This window comes from Patiria miniata, unplaced genomic scaffold (genome assembly GCF_015706575.1).
Source record: "Patiria miniata isolate m_02_andy unplaced genomic scaffold, ASM1570657v1 HiC_scaffold_7, whole genome shotgun sequence".
Taxonomy (NCBI): domain Eukaryota; kingdom Metazoa; phylum Echinodermata; class Asteroidea; order Valvatida; family Asterinidae; genus Patiria; species Patiria miniata.
In genome coordinates this window covers 14666848-14683936 of record NW_024037074.1, presented here as the reverse complement: position 1 = coordinate 14683936, position 17089 = coordinate 14666848, and the positions used below count along the sequence as shown (strand labels likewise).

The 17089-nt window shown below is 38.0% G+C and overlaps 1 protein-coding gene across 1 annotated transcript in view; it reads right to left on the bottom strand.

Annotated features, from left to right (window-relative positions):
* Positions 1-1892: 1892 nt before the first annotated feature.
* Positions 1893-17089, bottom strand: part of LOC119746542 — a 31485-nt gene continuing 16288 nt past the window's right edge. The window contains exons 2-11 of the mRNA XM_038223522.1: positions 16894-16934; positions 8693-8774; positions 8157-8327; positions 7374-7537; positions 6787-6921; positions 6456-6588; positions 6155-6244; positions 5671-6021; positions 5056-5157; positions 1893-3532 (exon numbers count right to left, since the gene is read on the bottom strand). Of these exons, the coding sequence (XP_038079450.1) occupies positions 3417-3532; positions 5056-5157; positions 5671-6021; positions 6155-6244; positions 6456-6588; positions 6787-6921; positions 7374-7537; positions 8157-8327; positions 8693-8774; positions 16894-16934 (1385 nt within the window). The 3' untranslated portion in view covers positions 1893-3416. The remainder of the gene's footprint in view (positions 3533-5055; positions 5158-5670; positions 6022-6154; positions 6245-6455; positions 6589-6786; positions 6922-7373; positions 7538-8156; positions 8328-8692; positions 8775-16893; positions 16935-17089) is intronic.

The following is a 17089-nucleotide window of genomic DNA, read 5'->3' as shown; positions in this document are numbered from 1 at the left end:
CACTGATTTATTTCTTCAGTACATTGCGATTCTGCGCTCATAATATTCAGGCACAAGGACTTCAAATATATCGTTTTTTGTCTTCACTTTAATAATTACACATTTTCCAATCTTTGAGGTCAAGACATAAAATGTCCCTCAACGAACACAAATCGAGAGAGTGATTTTTTAATTTTAATTCTTGACGAAACTAATAATGAACGAAAGGTATCATTTTTAATTCCCAATTTTGAATCTGAGATAATCGTTTCACTCGTGTGAGAGTTAGTAGGTAATTAATTCTGCTCCAATTGGTTACTACCATTAGTGCATTTCTGTATGCAAATTCAACCAACGGTTCCCTGATGAGGATAACAAAATGATCAATTATCAGTTATCAATAATTATTAAGGTTTGTAACTACAATTGGTTCTAACTACTCTCAACGTGGTGATTTAGGTGAAACTTTTTAATGAGTATTATGTACAGTTTACTATGGTGCGGTGATCTATGCATTTAGCGTGATTACAATCAGCTGCTGTGAGTATATTTTTCAGTATTAAAGTGGGATAATAAGCTATACACGGTGACTATATCATGGTATAGTTTTCTACCATTCATTACACATCGAGACAGCTACACATTTTCGTGGATTACGGTGGTTTTCGAAACATCGGCTTCGTATCCGGCTGAGGCTCCATATATCTCAGGCTTCAAGATCACTAACTCAAAAAACCTATTACATATGTCTAAACATCCAGACTCTGAACTTTGGCCCCATATTACAGATTTGATCGTCCGGGAGCATTAATGGACCCATTAATATGAGACAGAGTTCTCCAAATCAGAGGTTTATCCCATCCCTTCAAACCGAAGCCGGTCAAGATGCAAAGGTTTCGAAAACAGCGCCCAAATCGCCATGCATCGAGTATACGTTTGCAATGCATTTACAGGCCATATATTTGCACCAGAAAGTATTTCCTATGGTAATAAATAATTGTATAATCATAGTCTGATCTACACAGGCAAGGACATAAGCTGTGGCTATGGTAAGTCTATACTACAACATGCATGGCTTGGTGACATATCTTAGAGATAATAACGTTTCTTAAAATACACTGCGAGCAGTAAATAATATAGATCTTTATTTTATAGGTTTTTTCCCCTCAATAAATTTGGTAAATTACAAATACGCCATTATTTACAACGCGTGCCGATTATGTTTATATAACTATGTTTATGTTTATTTAATAATATTCCGGCATTTATATACAGCGCAATTGTTTCCTGGCAAAATAGAAATCTTACTCTTTATTCCATGAATTACAGGCGAATACTTTGACTGCAAAATTGATCTTGATAGCTATAGCATGCTTGACATTTCAAGATCTTTAAACAAAACTAATCCAATTGCAAAGTGTTCATTAGCTTAATTCAGTATTTTGTACATGAACCCACAATAATACTTCCTACGCTTTTTCAGGCAGCGTTCTCAAACTTGTTGAACCACACATTGGATTCGATCTGGTGCATTTGGTTTCTGCTGATACTGTGTCCATTTTTTTTAAATCTTTACACCAGAACCCACTTGAATGAACCCGCTAAGTTCTAAATATTATTTGAGTACGCAAGCAGGCTAGGCAACCAAGGAGTCATGATGTATACAAGGGCGGATCCGGGGGGGGGGGGGGCCAAAGGGGGCCATGCCGCCCCCCAAAAAAAAGAAACCAATTTTTTGTTTATGTGACGTCGCAATAAAGGCAGGCAATGAGTACACCACCATCTTTTCCTCAAAAAAAATGGCTGAAGTGGTCAGAAATTGCCTCAGATCGCACCACAGAGCATCGAGAATCCAAAAAATGTTCTTAAGCGGGCCCCGAACCCCACGCCGTAATTTTTGGACCCACTTTTTGGGAGACACATTTTTTGTTTGCCCCCCCCCAAAAAAAAAATTGTGTTCTGGATCCGCCCTTGCATGTATATGGCTTGTAACTGGTCCTCGTCTGATTTGCTAACCAACAGGTTTCTTCTTAGCAATTGTATGTAATTGGATCGACCCATGCAGATCTGCTGCAACTTGCTACTCAAACCAAACCCCTCCCCATGCATATAGGTAGAGAATGATGGTCAAGAGTGACGTCATCCATGGTCATCAATAATTAAAACTGTCTAAAGGTCTAAAGCAGTACAGTTGCAATACTCACGCTATTTACAAAAGCCTTTGCATTTAACAATTTCGTTGTTTAATATTTGTTTGTTTTGTTTTAGCTGCATGAACGTTGATTGGTTTTTCGAATTCAACCAACTCTCCCGTCTTTATCAGGAAGTTTCATCATTACATGACATCGAACTGCATCTTTCAAATACTTCATCTGATTAATTAAAATGCTATATTCTTTCGCATCGGCCATTGCACGATAATGGAAATATAAAAATACAGCCGAAAATCTCTATTTAAGTATAATCAAATAAACGATAAATATATAAATAAACTTCTTCAAATGACATAGGCTAAGGCCAGTTAAAACAATGTGCTAAACTTAATTTCCAACTGATACATATTTCAAATGGCAAACGGCAACCACCCAATAATAAGATTTAAAACTATTGTGAGGAAAAAAGGTATGAAACGATCATTACACAAGGTGCGATTTTCTCACGAATGTGTAGATTTCTGGCAATGTTGTATTCAATTACTTTGAAAGAAGGTGAATGTGAGAGTATGAAACAGTCCTCTTTCGTTCCTCGAACACATTATTAAATGTAACACCTTGAGTACAAGCATTATTTCATCATGAATTATTGTTAAAACATAGCAGGTGTGACGTTCGCGAGTATTATGTTTCTTGTTTCATTAAGAAAGAATGTAGCTATTAAAGGAATGGGGAAAAAATTCACCTATTCACATAACGTATAATCAAGTGCTTGTGGAACCTACGAAAAAGAAACGGTATAAGAGTTATATACACATAGTGCAATCAACTGAAATAACACAAATGAAACAAATCATCATCAACAATTATACTCATATACTTATGTAATCTTACGAATGTCAATTAATTCACAGGTTCTTTAAAATGATGTTTTATCTATTTTTGTGATGGAGTAATATCTTCACTTTGACCAACTTAGACTAACGATCATTTAAACTGGATCACTTAAATCCTAAACATTTATGTGTAAATGGGGTTGTTTATCGTAAAATCACGTGCCGATATTCAAACTCAGTATTTACACTTCGATTGCATTAAAACAAAAATTAGATTGACGACTAATTTGTGATAATTTTTAATTTCTAAATTAAGAGTTGTAAATTTGTATGTATAGTTACGGTCAGCAAATCAAGGTGTTTTTTTTTCTTTTGGTCGTATTTTTGTTTTTACGAATGTTAGAACGTAAAATAACATGGATGTATTGAGATCCTCGGTCTTGGTAACTCAGGGCTTGTTGGAGTCTCCCTCCACGCCGTCCGTGTTGTGCTGACTCCCCGTTAGTTCCATCAGATCTTCCTTGGTGAGACCAAGCTCCTTAAGAAGTTCATCCGAGATCTTACCTGAAATCGCAGGGAAAAAATCAAACTAAATTTAAAGGAAAAATCCATTTTCCATAAAGAAAACAAAATTGAAACAGTACAGAGCCCATAACAACAATATGTGCCATTCCTATTGACGTTGTACGAAATGCTTAAAAGATGAATGCTTTCATTTATGCAAGGGGCGAAAATACCATGGCCTGCTGCAATAAGGCACTTTTAGTTTTACAACAAATATTCAAAATATAATTCCAAAGAAAATTTAAAGGAATGAGAATGATTGATCAGATTAAATATGTGTATTTTGCTTTTCCCCAAAACTTGTATACCACTTAACATGGACGAATCGGTTTAAAAAAAATCACTATCATTTCAAACGAACACCTTGATCCCAAGAGATTGGACAAAGGGTTATGAACGAGGTTTTATAATCAAAGCAACGCAAGAAATGCGTAAACACATCAGTAGCTCAAACTCTTGGAATAAAAACACACAATTAAGCAGGTGTAACTTCCAAGCCTCAAGACAGCGGCAATTCGTTATTCCGTAGCCGCAGGTGTCGTGATTACAAAATAAGGAAGCCCCTTTCACCTGTCACTCGCAACTAGAACCGAAAAATTCAATGCAACACCTGTAATCTAGAAATTACAATCCGATCACAGGCGTGATGTAAAAACCACAGAACCAAAAGTGAAACAACAAGGAGCCGCAACAAGCACACCTGTCTGACCTGATATCACCTGCCATTTCAGGTGTTGCATTGTAAACAAAAAGTAAAGGGAAACACCAGGGCAAACCGACACAACTCAATCAAGGTTTAGAAGGGGGAAAGAGAGATTGGGAAAATTCATACAATCTAACAAACCATTTTCCTTGTGGTCAAATAACCGTATGAACTGACAATTTTTTTTATTTACAATTCGTTCATAATAACTAACTCCGCACAGTTGTTTTAAAGTGTTTCTAGAAATACCGGATGGACTGCGTCATTTCTCAATTCGTTGGATATGCTCACTGTTGTTTTTAGGAAAGAGAAATCCTTGTATTCTTTATCTTCGTCTAAAAATTAGTGTGGCCTGACGTTGCGAACTTAGCAAGTTCTTCTTCAGAGGCTGAAGAGGCTGGTTTTTTCAGCCTCTGAAGAAGAACTTGCTAATTTCGCAACGTCAGGCCACACCAATTTTTAGATTTATATATTTCAGGTCCATCCAGTCAGTAAGCAGTTTGCAGCAGTCTTACTTTTTTTCTTCTTTATCTTCGTCTTAGGTTTTCGCTTTGTCTCTGTCTTCCACTTTTAAATCTTTCAAAGTCAAAATTAAATGGAAATACTCCAACAGTTGGCCACATATAATAGTAGTTACTGTTACTGAAGCGGATCGAGGTCCATATTGAGCTAAACTCTCACAAGGCAGAGGCTTAAAATCTCTTAAAGCAGAATCTGGAGATGAGCCAAAGGATTTGAACCCTCCCGCCCGGGCCCCCAATGACTCATTGAGACTGCACAAAAGCGCCTACTGGCATTGATGTTGACAAGCGCCACCCACCTTCATCCAGCAGCAAGACAAGATCCTCCAAGCCAGCGTTGGCAGTCTCTTCGTTCATTTCTTCTTCAGTTTCCTCATCAGCCGTTGCAAGCTTCTCAACATCTGTTCCAAAAAGTGAAATAAAAACAATAGTGTTAACAACAACGCTACTTGTGCTTCAGTCGTGTTTGTAATCAAGCTTTGCAGTCGACCTTTTGTTTTTGAACTTTTTTATTTAATATTTTGTATTTTACTCTTTTTTTAAACTTAATACAGAACTGTACTTATCATGGTCTACATCAAAATCTTGCTGAATTGTAACACTTTCGTTTCATGTATCTGTGTAATTTCTGAGACCTTTGCAAACACACTAATCGAAGTAACTAGCTCGATCATTGCTCTGAGAACCACAGTTTATAACACAATTGTCCTTTGGTCTGATATGCTCTCGGCGGTTAGCCTAGAGGGCCCATAACATGTTTTTCCCTACCCTGTCAGCATGCGAGTAAAGTTCTTCACACTTATAATTCACTTTCACATTAAGTCAATTGACATCCACCTGATTTCTGTTCTCAATCAGCCAAGCCTGAAATCTCATTCAGGCTGAATATACAACATCCACCTTACTTGACTGACCTTGAAGTGCCTTTTCGACTTCATCTGCTGTGTCAGGTTCCATCTCCAGTAGTTCCTTCTCCAGTTCCTCGTCTCCTGCTTCCTCACCTCCTGTCTCCATCTCTTGCTCCTCCTGCATGTTAACCATCTTAGCCACAGGACGCCCCTCTTCATCTACGACCACATCCTCCTCCGTGTGTCGCTCACCTCCCGGTAGCGGCTCGTCGTTTTCCGTCTCGTAGGTCTGGTACCCTTCCCCCATCGGAATTTCCGGGTACAGATTGGCGAAGGCCTCTCCCATCTCCTCCATCATCTCATCTGAGATGTCATCGTCTTGCCAGAAGCCCTCGGGTAGAAGCTGTGAAAGTATGTCTGTAACACAAACAACACAGGAAATCTAAAATGTTTATCCTTTATGTTGCTATAAAAGAAAGATGAATTTCGTTTACGCTGCTGCTGTTAGCAACCAACTTCACCGATTTGAACAAATCCCGTCTCGTCTCACCAATTATTCTTTCTCCTCTTGCTGTTGACATCTCTCCATTCTCAATTTGGTCGGCAATAATGTTGGCGATTTCTGCAAGTGCCATTGTCTCTAAAATAAAAAAGAATACAAAACTTTCGAATTAGATAACAGACAGAAGCAAATTATTTGTATCTATACGTTCGTTGGGTTGTTTATTCCTTTGTTCGTTTTATGAAGGACCCAAGGCAAGGTTTGCTGTTTATGTTTACATCTGGTTAATAAAGGACAACTTCATTTATTAAAACACAAATCTCAATGAAGATTTGCAGTGATAATTTACCTTCCGAGTACGGTTGTTGAAAGATGTCATAGTTCTCAACTTCGGGGTAGAAATCGGTGTCTTGGTACGGGAGGGCGTTGTCGAAGTAATCATCCGGGAAATAAGGGATGGGTCTGTTCATTATCTCATTAACCTGCCAAAAAAAAAAACCAAAACAAGAAAACAAAATTGATTATGTGCTCTGGAAATATTACTCGCACACCACTGACGTGAAGACACAAACATAAATCTTAGAAGTGATGCCCACATAATAAACGGCAAACGGAGAGCAAACGTGGATACTTTTCCAAATCCAGCCTCGATCTTCCTCAGTGTCAGACCGTGTACTCACGTAATCATTTTCGATGGGCTGTGGATTCTGAAGCTCCAGTGGATCTCCATACATCTCCTCATCTTGCATCAAAAGAAGCTGCTCCAACTCCTGGGATACTGCTTCCTTTAGGAAGAAGGCGTACTCTTCGCTGATCTGAGGAGAAGATCGTCAATCATTCATCAAAAAAGAAATGGAAAAGAGATTTCTGTGATAAAATGTCCGCAGAAAATGGCAGTTCAACAAGAGTATAATGCATAATGGAAAGATGCCATAGATACGAGTAACGGCACAAATAGAGATAATGTCAGCAGAATATACATAGTGAAAATGTTCACTTTGAGTATAGTAAAACAAGAAAAAAGGAAAGATTAAACCATTCGCCGCAAGAAAATGACAGTCCATTAGCGTACATTTCTGAATAGACTTTCCTTGAAACAGTTCCAACAGTTCAAATAAAATAAAGTTGAAACATTCCTACATTTCCGCAAAATATCGTTTCAAAAGGGAAAAAATAGAAATGACAGTTCAATTTTTTTTATTATCAATAAATTTGGCAAAGCCTTATTTGCTAAAACAAAAATCATCAAAATTAATGCTTCACTTACAAATCCCTGATCTTGCAGCATCTGTACTGATCGCAGGAAGCCTGTGACGTCATCAGTCTCCATGATGAAGAGCGCCACCTGAGCTGGGTTGGCGAGTTCCCGCAAGAGTTCCATGGCGTCTTCTTCGGTGAGACGGTAGTCTTCCAAGTCGTTGCCAAAAGAACCTGAAAATACGACGGAGAATTAGAAGAAAGCAAAGCTAATCCCACTTCTGCCACCATTTATGGTGACATATTCGGCAGCGTAAAGGGGCAGGTGTTTTTGGCAATTCGTGCTTACTATCTTGGAAACGAACATTAACAAAATAAATAACAAATACATTTCGTGTTTCATGTAATATATTTTTGCTGGTCCCAGAGGGCCAGCCTGTGGTCCTCTTTAAATCTAATGACTGACTGACTGACTCCCCGACTCCCCGACTGACTCCCCGACTGAATGAATGAATGACCCATTCACTGAGTGTCACCTGTGAGCTGGGCAAGCCGGGCAGTGCTATCGCATACCTCTTAACGCCAATTTCATTCCATTCGGAATCAATTGAATAGAAATTTCTGCGCTTTTAGACCAGCTTTACTGGAAATGCCTTGTCTGGTTTAACTTTTTAATTGAAAATAACTCGTGATATCAAACGCATTCTTCTGCAAGGGCTATAAGTATTTTATTGCCTAAAATTTGAAGCCAACTGTTGATGTTAATATGTTTTGTAATAAGCTGTCATTTCTCTAATTGGCAAGACTGAAATGCATCGGTAAAAAACTGAGCTTGTGAGAATTGGATGCATACCTGTGTACGACGGCTCATTGTTGTCATTGGTGATGACACTGTTGTCATCGGTCTCGATGTCCTTGTAATTTGTAACTTCCTCATTTGGTTCGATTGTGTCTTCCTTTACATCTGTCTCATCAAGTCCTGAGCCTTCTATAACCTCTGTCGCCTCTTTCGACACTGCATCTTCTGTCCAATAAATTTGACATAAGATTATTAAAAAAGGGCTTTTTCTTGAGAAGGTCGAGACCTTTACACCAAGCATTTGAAAGCAAATCCTGGTTGGAGCCGATTGCGCAATATTTGCAAAAACAAAAGTTGATTCTCTTTATGTGTCTGATTTATTAATATTTAAAAGACCTGAATAATCATCTGACAAGGTTGTACATTACAAATTTTCATTCTTCCTTATTCATTAGTAACAAACTTCAAAACCTCCACTTCAACTTTACGACTTCCATTTTCAGAGAAGCTGTTACATAATTTTCATCTGCATCGAAGACAGCCGTATGTACATGAATTTGTAACGATGACTTGCCCTATATGAAACGAACCTTTTGTTTCTTCTGAAGATTTCTCCTCTTCACTACTCTTGCTTTCCTTCGGTTCTACTCCCGTCTCCACTGTATCCTTAGCCTACAAGAACAAATAAATACAAATACATTCTACATTTACGTACAATTGGAGATCTCTCATTAACTATTGGAATTCTCTGTCACGTCAACAAATTTGAACAACAAATAGCAAATGTGGCCATAATGCATGACTTTTTAGGCACAACTGCTGATGGGTAACAAAAGTGATTTCATTGAGAAATGTGTATATTTCAGAACGTACATAACTAAAAGGTAAGTCTGAAGCGCCTATAGGGACAGATATATCGCTGTAACAATTCGTCTTTTTGTAAATCTCCGTAAGGCCTCTGAAAAAAAAGAAACCTGCAGAACGTGCACAAGTATCTGCTCTCAAAGTTAGTAAAAAGCCAGTACGCGCACGGTTCATGTTCACCGGTCTTCTAATGTTACAGCCACTTGTAATGCTACACCACAGAGTGACGATCACCTGCTTGAAGACGATTGTAATTAATAGGCCACATAGGCATTCTTGAGATCTACCGCCTTCATCAGAATGAGTGCTATCGTCAGTAGACGAAGTTGAGGGAGAAAAAAAACGTACATTCTACTTTTAAGTTCGTTAAATATTTAAACGATCGACGATAATAAAATCAGTCATCCATGCCAAATACCCGGGTTATTTCCGTATAAGTGTCTTTGAAAAAAAATTCCAAGCAATAACCACAGGGTCAATTAGTCATACCATTTTTTCTGATATGAATAATAAATCCAAATGGTGAAAATGAAATGCAATTGCATCTATCGTATGCTAAGACACTTTGTTTCGTGCGGCAACATTTTGTTATGTTCTCCAAACTTGTCGGATTTGGACAGCGCCCCCATTAAAAGTATGGTACGAGCCCCCCCCCCCCCCACCCCAACACCCACACACCACCGATTGATTTGACGGAGGCCAAGTGTGCGGAGAAAATTTTTTTTTTCTACATTTCAGCATTGATTTGCTGATGAAACCCCCCCTTCCAAAAATGCCTGGATCCGCCGCTGTAATATCAATAAAAACATCCTGTTTTCACATTTAGGTGTTGTTGTTACTGTGGCTCGGTGAATGCTTTTATTGTTTTCGGATGACATAGCTGATGGCTTTTTTAACTCAAAAAATTCCCCCTTTTTATTTTTTTGTAAATGTCCAGCTTTGAATCATACCAAAGACGATATACGGTTTTAATTATAAGGACTTCATTGGTGTCACGAGCACACAAAACAAAACGAAACGAGTTTGAAGTCGCCAGAGCTATTATTTTGGAACACTTGAACAAACCTTCCACGCTGGAAATCAATTATTTGAAATGTCAACGAGTTTACCCACAAAATGTTCATATTCTACAGGATGTCAAAATGCATTACACTCAAATAACGGGCTAAAAAAATAATAAGTTCGCTCTCTAATGCATACAAAAATGCAACATGTAAGTGAAAAATGACCCTAAGTCTCATTCTGTGGGATATGGACGCATTAACCTTTCCTTACAACACCATTAACATTTTCTGCGAAAATGGCATCAATCAAAAACCGTGGGTACAATATAACCGGTCAATTTATTGTCCTGTACAACCTGCCCAAAAGGCCATCCTCGTTAATCTAGTGGGAAATAACGAGTTGAAACTCTATCCTATGCATTAGCGTTACGTGGGTGGCGATAACAAGAGTGCTAGATGAACGATACAAATGAAACTGAGGTCAGTGCAATCAGAGTTCGCAAATTTATGAAAAACAAGTGATGGGTTAGTGACTCCTAAATCGTGTTTGTTAACCGCTGGAGCTTTTGCTAGTACGCACCGATGTGCCAATTTTGAAATCTAAAAATTGGATGTTAAACTGGGTAATATTTCAAAACCGAGACATTTATTTTTACCAAATAATTGACTGCAAAAATATATATGGTCTGTCAAGTAACATTAGGCCAGACAGGAAAAGCGTCACCAAAAACAGCTTAAGATCAGAACGGATGATGCACACCGTACCTACGCAGCGCATGACTTGAATTGTTGATGCTTTTTGATGCGGGGACTTGAGATATAAACACGAGATGATGAGACATGATTAATGAAGAGTTGTCTCTCCAAGGTGTTTGGATTCAGAATTCATCGGTATCGTGTTGAGAGAGGAAGGGACTGTAGGGAGTCGTGATGACAGCGATCTTATGTTGCCTGTTCATGCACTTCAAATTGGGAGACAAGTGACATATTATGAATGGGCGTGCAGCTAGCTTGGTGACGGTTCGAGAAAGGCCGTATGTTGACACTGGTGATCAACTTGCAGGAGAATCGACACGAGACATTAAGGAGTTAGTAAATTAAAACTGCCATGTTCACTGCCGTAACCCATCACTTATACAATATGTCTAAATCATTAAAGGGGTTATGCACCACGAACAAGACTTAGTCTTGCCACTGAGAATATACTGAATCTAAGGATGGTACAAGCAGTACTTCTCTTCACTTCTAGTTATCGCTCGTATAGCTGTTACCCATTATGGTTGTGTGAATCAGGGAAACATTACAGGACCCAAAAACTCGAAGAAAAAAATGAAGAATGACAAGGGAAAAAAGGCAGGAGTAAAAATAGCATTCATCGTTTTCGAAACAGAATTCGAACCAGGTAGCGTATATACTACTGATATAGGAAGCTTTTTTCCAACCCATGCAAACAACACTTCTGTAGCAGGAGTTCGATCACGACCTGTCTCTTTTCTTTTGTCATAATGCGGACATGATTCTAATGAGTTTTGCGATTCTTAACCTGCAATATGTTATTCGTGACACTCATAATACATAGATGTCCACCCACAGTACTCTGACTAAAGCTTTCACTCGTCAACATCACCCACGCTACACCTATGGGCATTAGCTATGATTAAAGTACGCCTACACACGCGCCTTGATCATATTCCATTGCAAATGACACACTACAAGCTAGCTGCAATGCTGCATTGAATACGGTTCATGAAATGAAAACTAACTGATGTGTAACGATTTCCAATGGAAAAATACATCCTCCAAAGACAAAAACAAACAAAGGAAACAGACAATACAATAACTTTAAAAAGTCGAACGAACTCCCCCCCCCCCCAAAAAAAAAGAGTTGAGAATTGTAAATTTCAAGAAAGAACACGGAATTGGTATTTTTTTTTGAAAATGAATTTTATTTTATTAGCGAATGCGCAGCTGCAGGCATATTATGGTGAGATTTAACAGATGAGATTTAAAAAGATGGAGCATGAAAAATACTTTTGATGTCAGTGAAAACATTAAGGAAACAAGGCATTATAATGTAGCATCCAACTGCATGCAATTTACAATTCGTTTGTACATGCGCTACTGAAATTTGAATGTATACGTGTCTTTTTTCTTTCCATTTAGATATGGATTTTGCTTTGTTCTCCCAAGGTCTCAACGAAGCGTTATCAAACTAGAGCAAAGAAAATATGAAATACAACTTAATAATATTAAAATATAAGATTTAATTATCAGTGCTGCTTTTTCCTCTCTCCGCGTGCTGTGGTTCCGAGGACTCGATCTTAAATTTCCAACTCTGTCATTGTGATTAAATCATCGATTTACCTTGAAATTTCGACCCCGCCGATGCGGGCAACTTGGACGCACGCGCCTATTTCTATAGACACAATAACAATTTGACCTTGATGATAAGACACGTACTCAAATGCTGTTGCCTTGCTCATGCTGAACAGGTAAATGACAACAATTGATTGTTACCATAGCAAAGGACTCAAATTTCCATATAGGGCATTTTTGAGTGCAAAGAACATATGGTGCTGATATAGGTACTTCATTTACATGCTATTTCTAAAAGCACATCCATCCAAAAGAATTATTCTTAATTACGGTAAAATGTGAGTATAGTGCTGATTTCATTATTTTATTTGTTTAATTTTAAAATAAACCACAACAATTATTTTATTTTAAGTCTATTTATTTGTTAAACAGCACAGCAATATATTATGTATATTGAACAACGATTTGAAATGTGTTTCATGGACTATTACATCAAACGATTAACATTGTTTTGATATCTGGTTACGCCTGGCTAGCTCAAAAATATTTCAGAGAATGTGGAAGACAACTACGAAAAGAAAACAATGTACTCTCTGGTCTTTGCCTATATATTTGGTGACAACGCAATAATCTCAAGTGCACGTTTTCCTGAAGTTAATGTTTCACTATCGTTCCAGTTTGATTGTATCTGAAAAGTTACCAATCGGTGGCAGTTCTATAGCTCTTTGCTTCCTGACAGTATCACTCAATGAACGTAAGATAAGGCGCCTCAGTTTGAAAGCCGAATAACATGCAATGCTATAAATAATAATGTGAACATACAGTTTGTTTTGATAAACTGTCGTTTTCAGCAGTCAGACTTGCTGAGCTATATCCCACTTGTTTTTTTTGTCAATTTCCCTCCCTAAGTATTCCTGCAATCAAGCTCAATAGCAATCATGACGATATTTTATTAAATGTCTCTTTTGACAAACATGACATTTCCGAACACCGCCCTAACACACGTCAAGGCTCTATCGATCCTATTATTGTGAGTCGTCACTCCCTTTGCCCTTTAGCTTATCAGCGCTCAACCGTGTATTGTATTTTGTAATTTGAAGAAATTTTCAACTGGGTACGTTTATTTTAGGTAACGTCGAGATACAACAACGATGAATCGAACGGAAACAACATTTTGAACGAATTGAGATTATATTGCGGTTTGTATAGAAACGCAAACCAATTCAATCTGAACTACTGGCTATATAACCTAATAGAGTACATGTAATACAATTGACGAGTCGAGTTAAAGAAAAAAATATCCGTTTTGAAACATTAAATAACAATTGATATTGTTAGCAATAATGTCATCATGGTGATAACCTTTTAGAGAATACCAAATCCCTGGACAGTTAATAAATTAAACAATGATATTTTTAACATAATCCCTATAAACAAATTACCGGTAGGTATAAAACGACAAACCGTTCGACCAAAATATGAATTTACACCCCAAGTTTCATTGAATTGCCAATCCTTAAGAGTTTTGCCTTGTATCCATATGGATACCTTGTAGAATGTGACAAGGGCTAAGTTAAGTTCAAATTCCCGCGCCAGCTTTTATATATAATGGTCGAGGAAGACAATCTGTTTAGGTAAGGGTTATTCCAAAACAGAGTAAAACAAAGTGAAGGAAATCGATACCATGGAAGTATTGGCAAATTCAGCTAGAAGTAGGCCTAGTATCTAGCAATGCCAAGACTCCTTGCCCAAATTCCTCTCCGAGCCAATTTGATGGCCTGTTAGTTTCGATCTATTTTGTGCGTCGCGTACTTTGATAAGCTATCGATCTTAAACACGTTTGTCCCAGACAAAAGGGTCGAAAACACATCATTTTATCACGTCAACATTTCATCTATGAAGATTTTAGTTTTGATCGGGTGAAATGCAATCGCAACCAAAAACTTCATTTGGTTCGTAGTGAAAAGAGTATAGACCGCACTTGGTATGAATGTGATGTGCGATTTAGACAATATTATAAATATCGACGATGAAAAAAAAAAATACGGTTAAAGCTAGAGGCGCAGTCATGGGAGACAACGATGGAGTTTAATTGCCGGTTTTTCCTATGGGACACCGGCTTAGACGAAATTCGATTTTCTGACATTTAACTCTTTAAGTCCACAAGGAGAACCTCAAAGCTGCGGGCCGAATGGATGGCGACTCGAGGGGTTATTATGGAAGATTTGTCCGGGTCAGATGCCGCAATTTCACGGTCAGTGGGGGTTTTGCGGGCAAACAGGCCTCGGCAAATATTATACTCAATTACTTTCTTCAGGTTTTTTTTCTGGAGTTGTTTAATCAACTGTTTTCATTCTGTTTGTAAATCGAGCAATACCTCAGTGCACCCGATGGGTTTACTTTTGTTCCTTCGCAATCACCAACATTCTACGTCAATTTGCCCGTTTCTCTCCGGCAATTTATCTCAATCGTCGATAGTTTCATGGTTCATCACGTGACCTCATTGTGGATATACAGCTTGTTTTTTTTAAACCAAGGATAACGTAGATAAATTAAATTATGTCTGTAGTTACCACGGGAGACGACATTTATTTCATTCTATAACAATTGATTATGTTTAAAGAAAGAATTGCACAAGTCAATATACAATATTAATCTGTTTGTTGTATATATACGGAAGACGGATAGTGCCACTCAATGAGTGTGAATATATTTTTTTGGTGCGTGTGAATGTATTTTTTGGGTGCCACTTATTATCTGGCGTACAAAAAATATTTCCACACGTACCAAAAAAATATATTCACACTCATTGAGTGGCACTATCCGTCTTCCGTATAGGCCTATATAGCACAAAGTTAAGCTCAATGATTAACATACTGCAAAATTAATTTCTCATTTACTTGATGAAAAAACAAACACAAGTTTTCAAGTTGAATGTAAATGGCAGAGGAGTTTTAATCAACTGAAACATAAACATAACTTAAGCATCCGTTTGAGGTAACATACATATTAATCAAACGTTGACATCAATTTCTGGGAGCAATTTCTATGTTCATTACAGCTGCAGGCCATATTATGCACGGCTCGCTCAGTTTTCTTCCTGAAATGAACCGGAACAAAGCCCGATTTCACACATGATCTGCAAAGTGCTGAAGGAACACTATCCAAGACGTTTTATAACAAGCTGCCATCTGCCCTAACGCGCTCCAGACGCGGAAAGGTACAACGCATTAGAGGCGAATAAACCAGCCAGAAACCTAATGACATCCGCGATAATGTGGTTGCCATGACAACATATGTCGCTTTTAGTGACGTCAGTTACAGCAAGGAAAACTAACAACCGAAACAAATCCCAAATCTTGGGACAAGATCAGTAAGAGAGAGAAGTTGGTATTCGGTGGAAACCAACTCAGAAATCTCTTAGAAAAAGTAACACCTGTCTTTGATCGATATCACTTAGAGGTACAACTGATTTCACGCATGTGAAAAATTTCAAGCTTGTTGTGGACACCAAAGCTTGGCTGGGTTTACGGCTTCAAATCCCCCCTAGATTTCATCAATTAAGGTGGATTCTGTCCAGATCGTGGGCGTATTTGTGTCTTCTGCTGCGAATCTCCGCGTGTTTTGGAGTGCTATAGCAGCGGCATTTTGTCCAGAAGGCTGGCTAATTTTCCTCCGAGATGATTTAATGAAGTTGCTTGACCGGACGCATGCTAGACAAAGTTAATTACACGGACGATTTTGAAGTTGAAACTTGACACCAAAACATGAGGAGTATGAATAGAGATTGCGAAATGGTTTGGTTCGCCAGAAAAATATCAGACTTGTTTTTTCAATCAAAAGACACACCCATAGTCCCATACTCTATACACAAGGAAAATGTCATGTCATGAAAAACACATCAAAACATCATTTCGAAAACACTATCGCAAGCATTGTACACATCCTATAGAATGTATCATTTTATCCGAAGCAATTTCAGAGGTAGAAAATTGATCTTGGCGATGCGTGCCAATGATAAGAGTAATTTGATAAATGCAGTTACATCAATTTCAAGTATATTTTCAAGAAGAAAAATAGTTATGCTGTAGTTATACAGGGCAGATTGATTCATTACCACCTATACCTCAAGATGCAATTGGCTGCCGTAAATGGACTTTAAATTAAAATCCGAGGACCCATATACGCGGTACTTGAATCGTTCATGTGTAAATTTGTTGCGCGTGTAATTTACGAAAAGATGAGAACATAAAGGTAAAGGGGTGCATTTTATGTTGGAGGTCGTGTCGCATTAACACCATGCTTAATATGTTTTCAGGCAGATCCACCCATGCATATCCGAGCTTGTATTACGATTATGCTTGGTCCCAGACACGTGGGCAGCCAAGATCCGGATTGAAGACCGGATATATTATTCGTGCACACGGGCTGAGGTTGTGAGCAATTTTTTAAAAACATCAATCTTGATATGTTGAGTTTGCAAAAGAGCGAAATTATGAATTAAATTTTTGGTTATCATTCGCTTGAGGAAGTCACTCATTTTGGTATTCAATAAAATTCATATAGTGAGAGTGCTATACTTCAATTGATGGCAAAATAATACTCACTTTTGTAAGGCCCGAATCTTCTGATGTTTCCTGTTTTGTATCTGAAACAAAACAAGTGAAGAGGCAGAATGGTAGTTAATTAAATTAAATTTAAAAGAAAACCGAAGTGTTATAGATTACACTTGTAGGTAACGCACAAGGACTTGGGTGCATGCGCGTCGCCAGGATTTCTTCCAGAGGGTTGCAAAGATTTCCC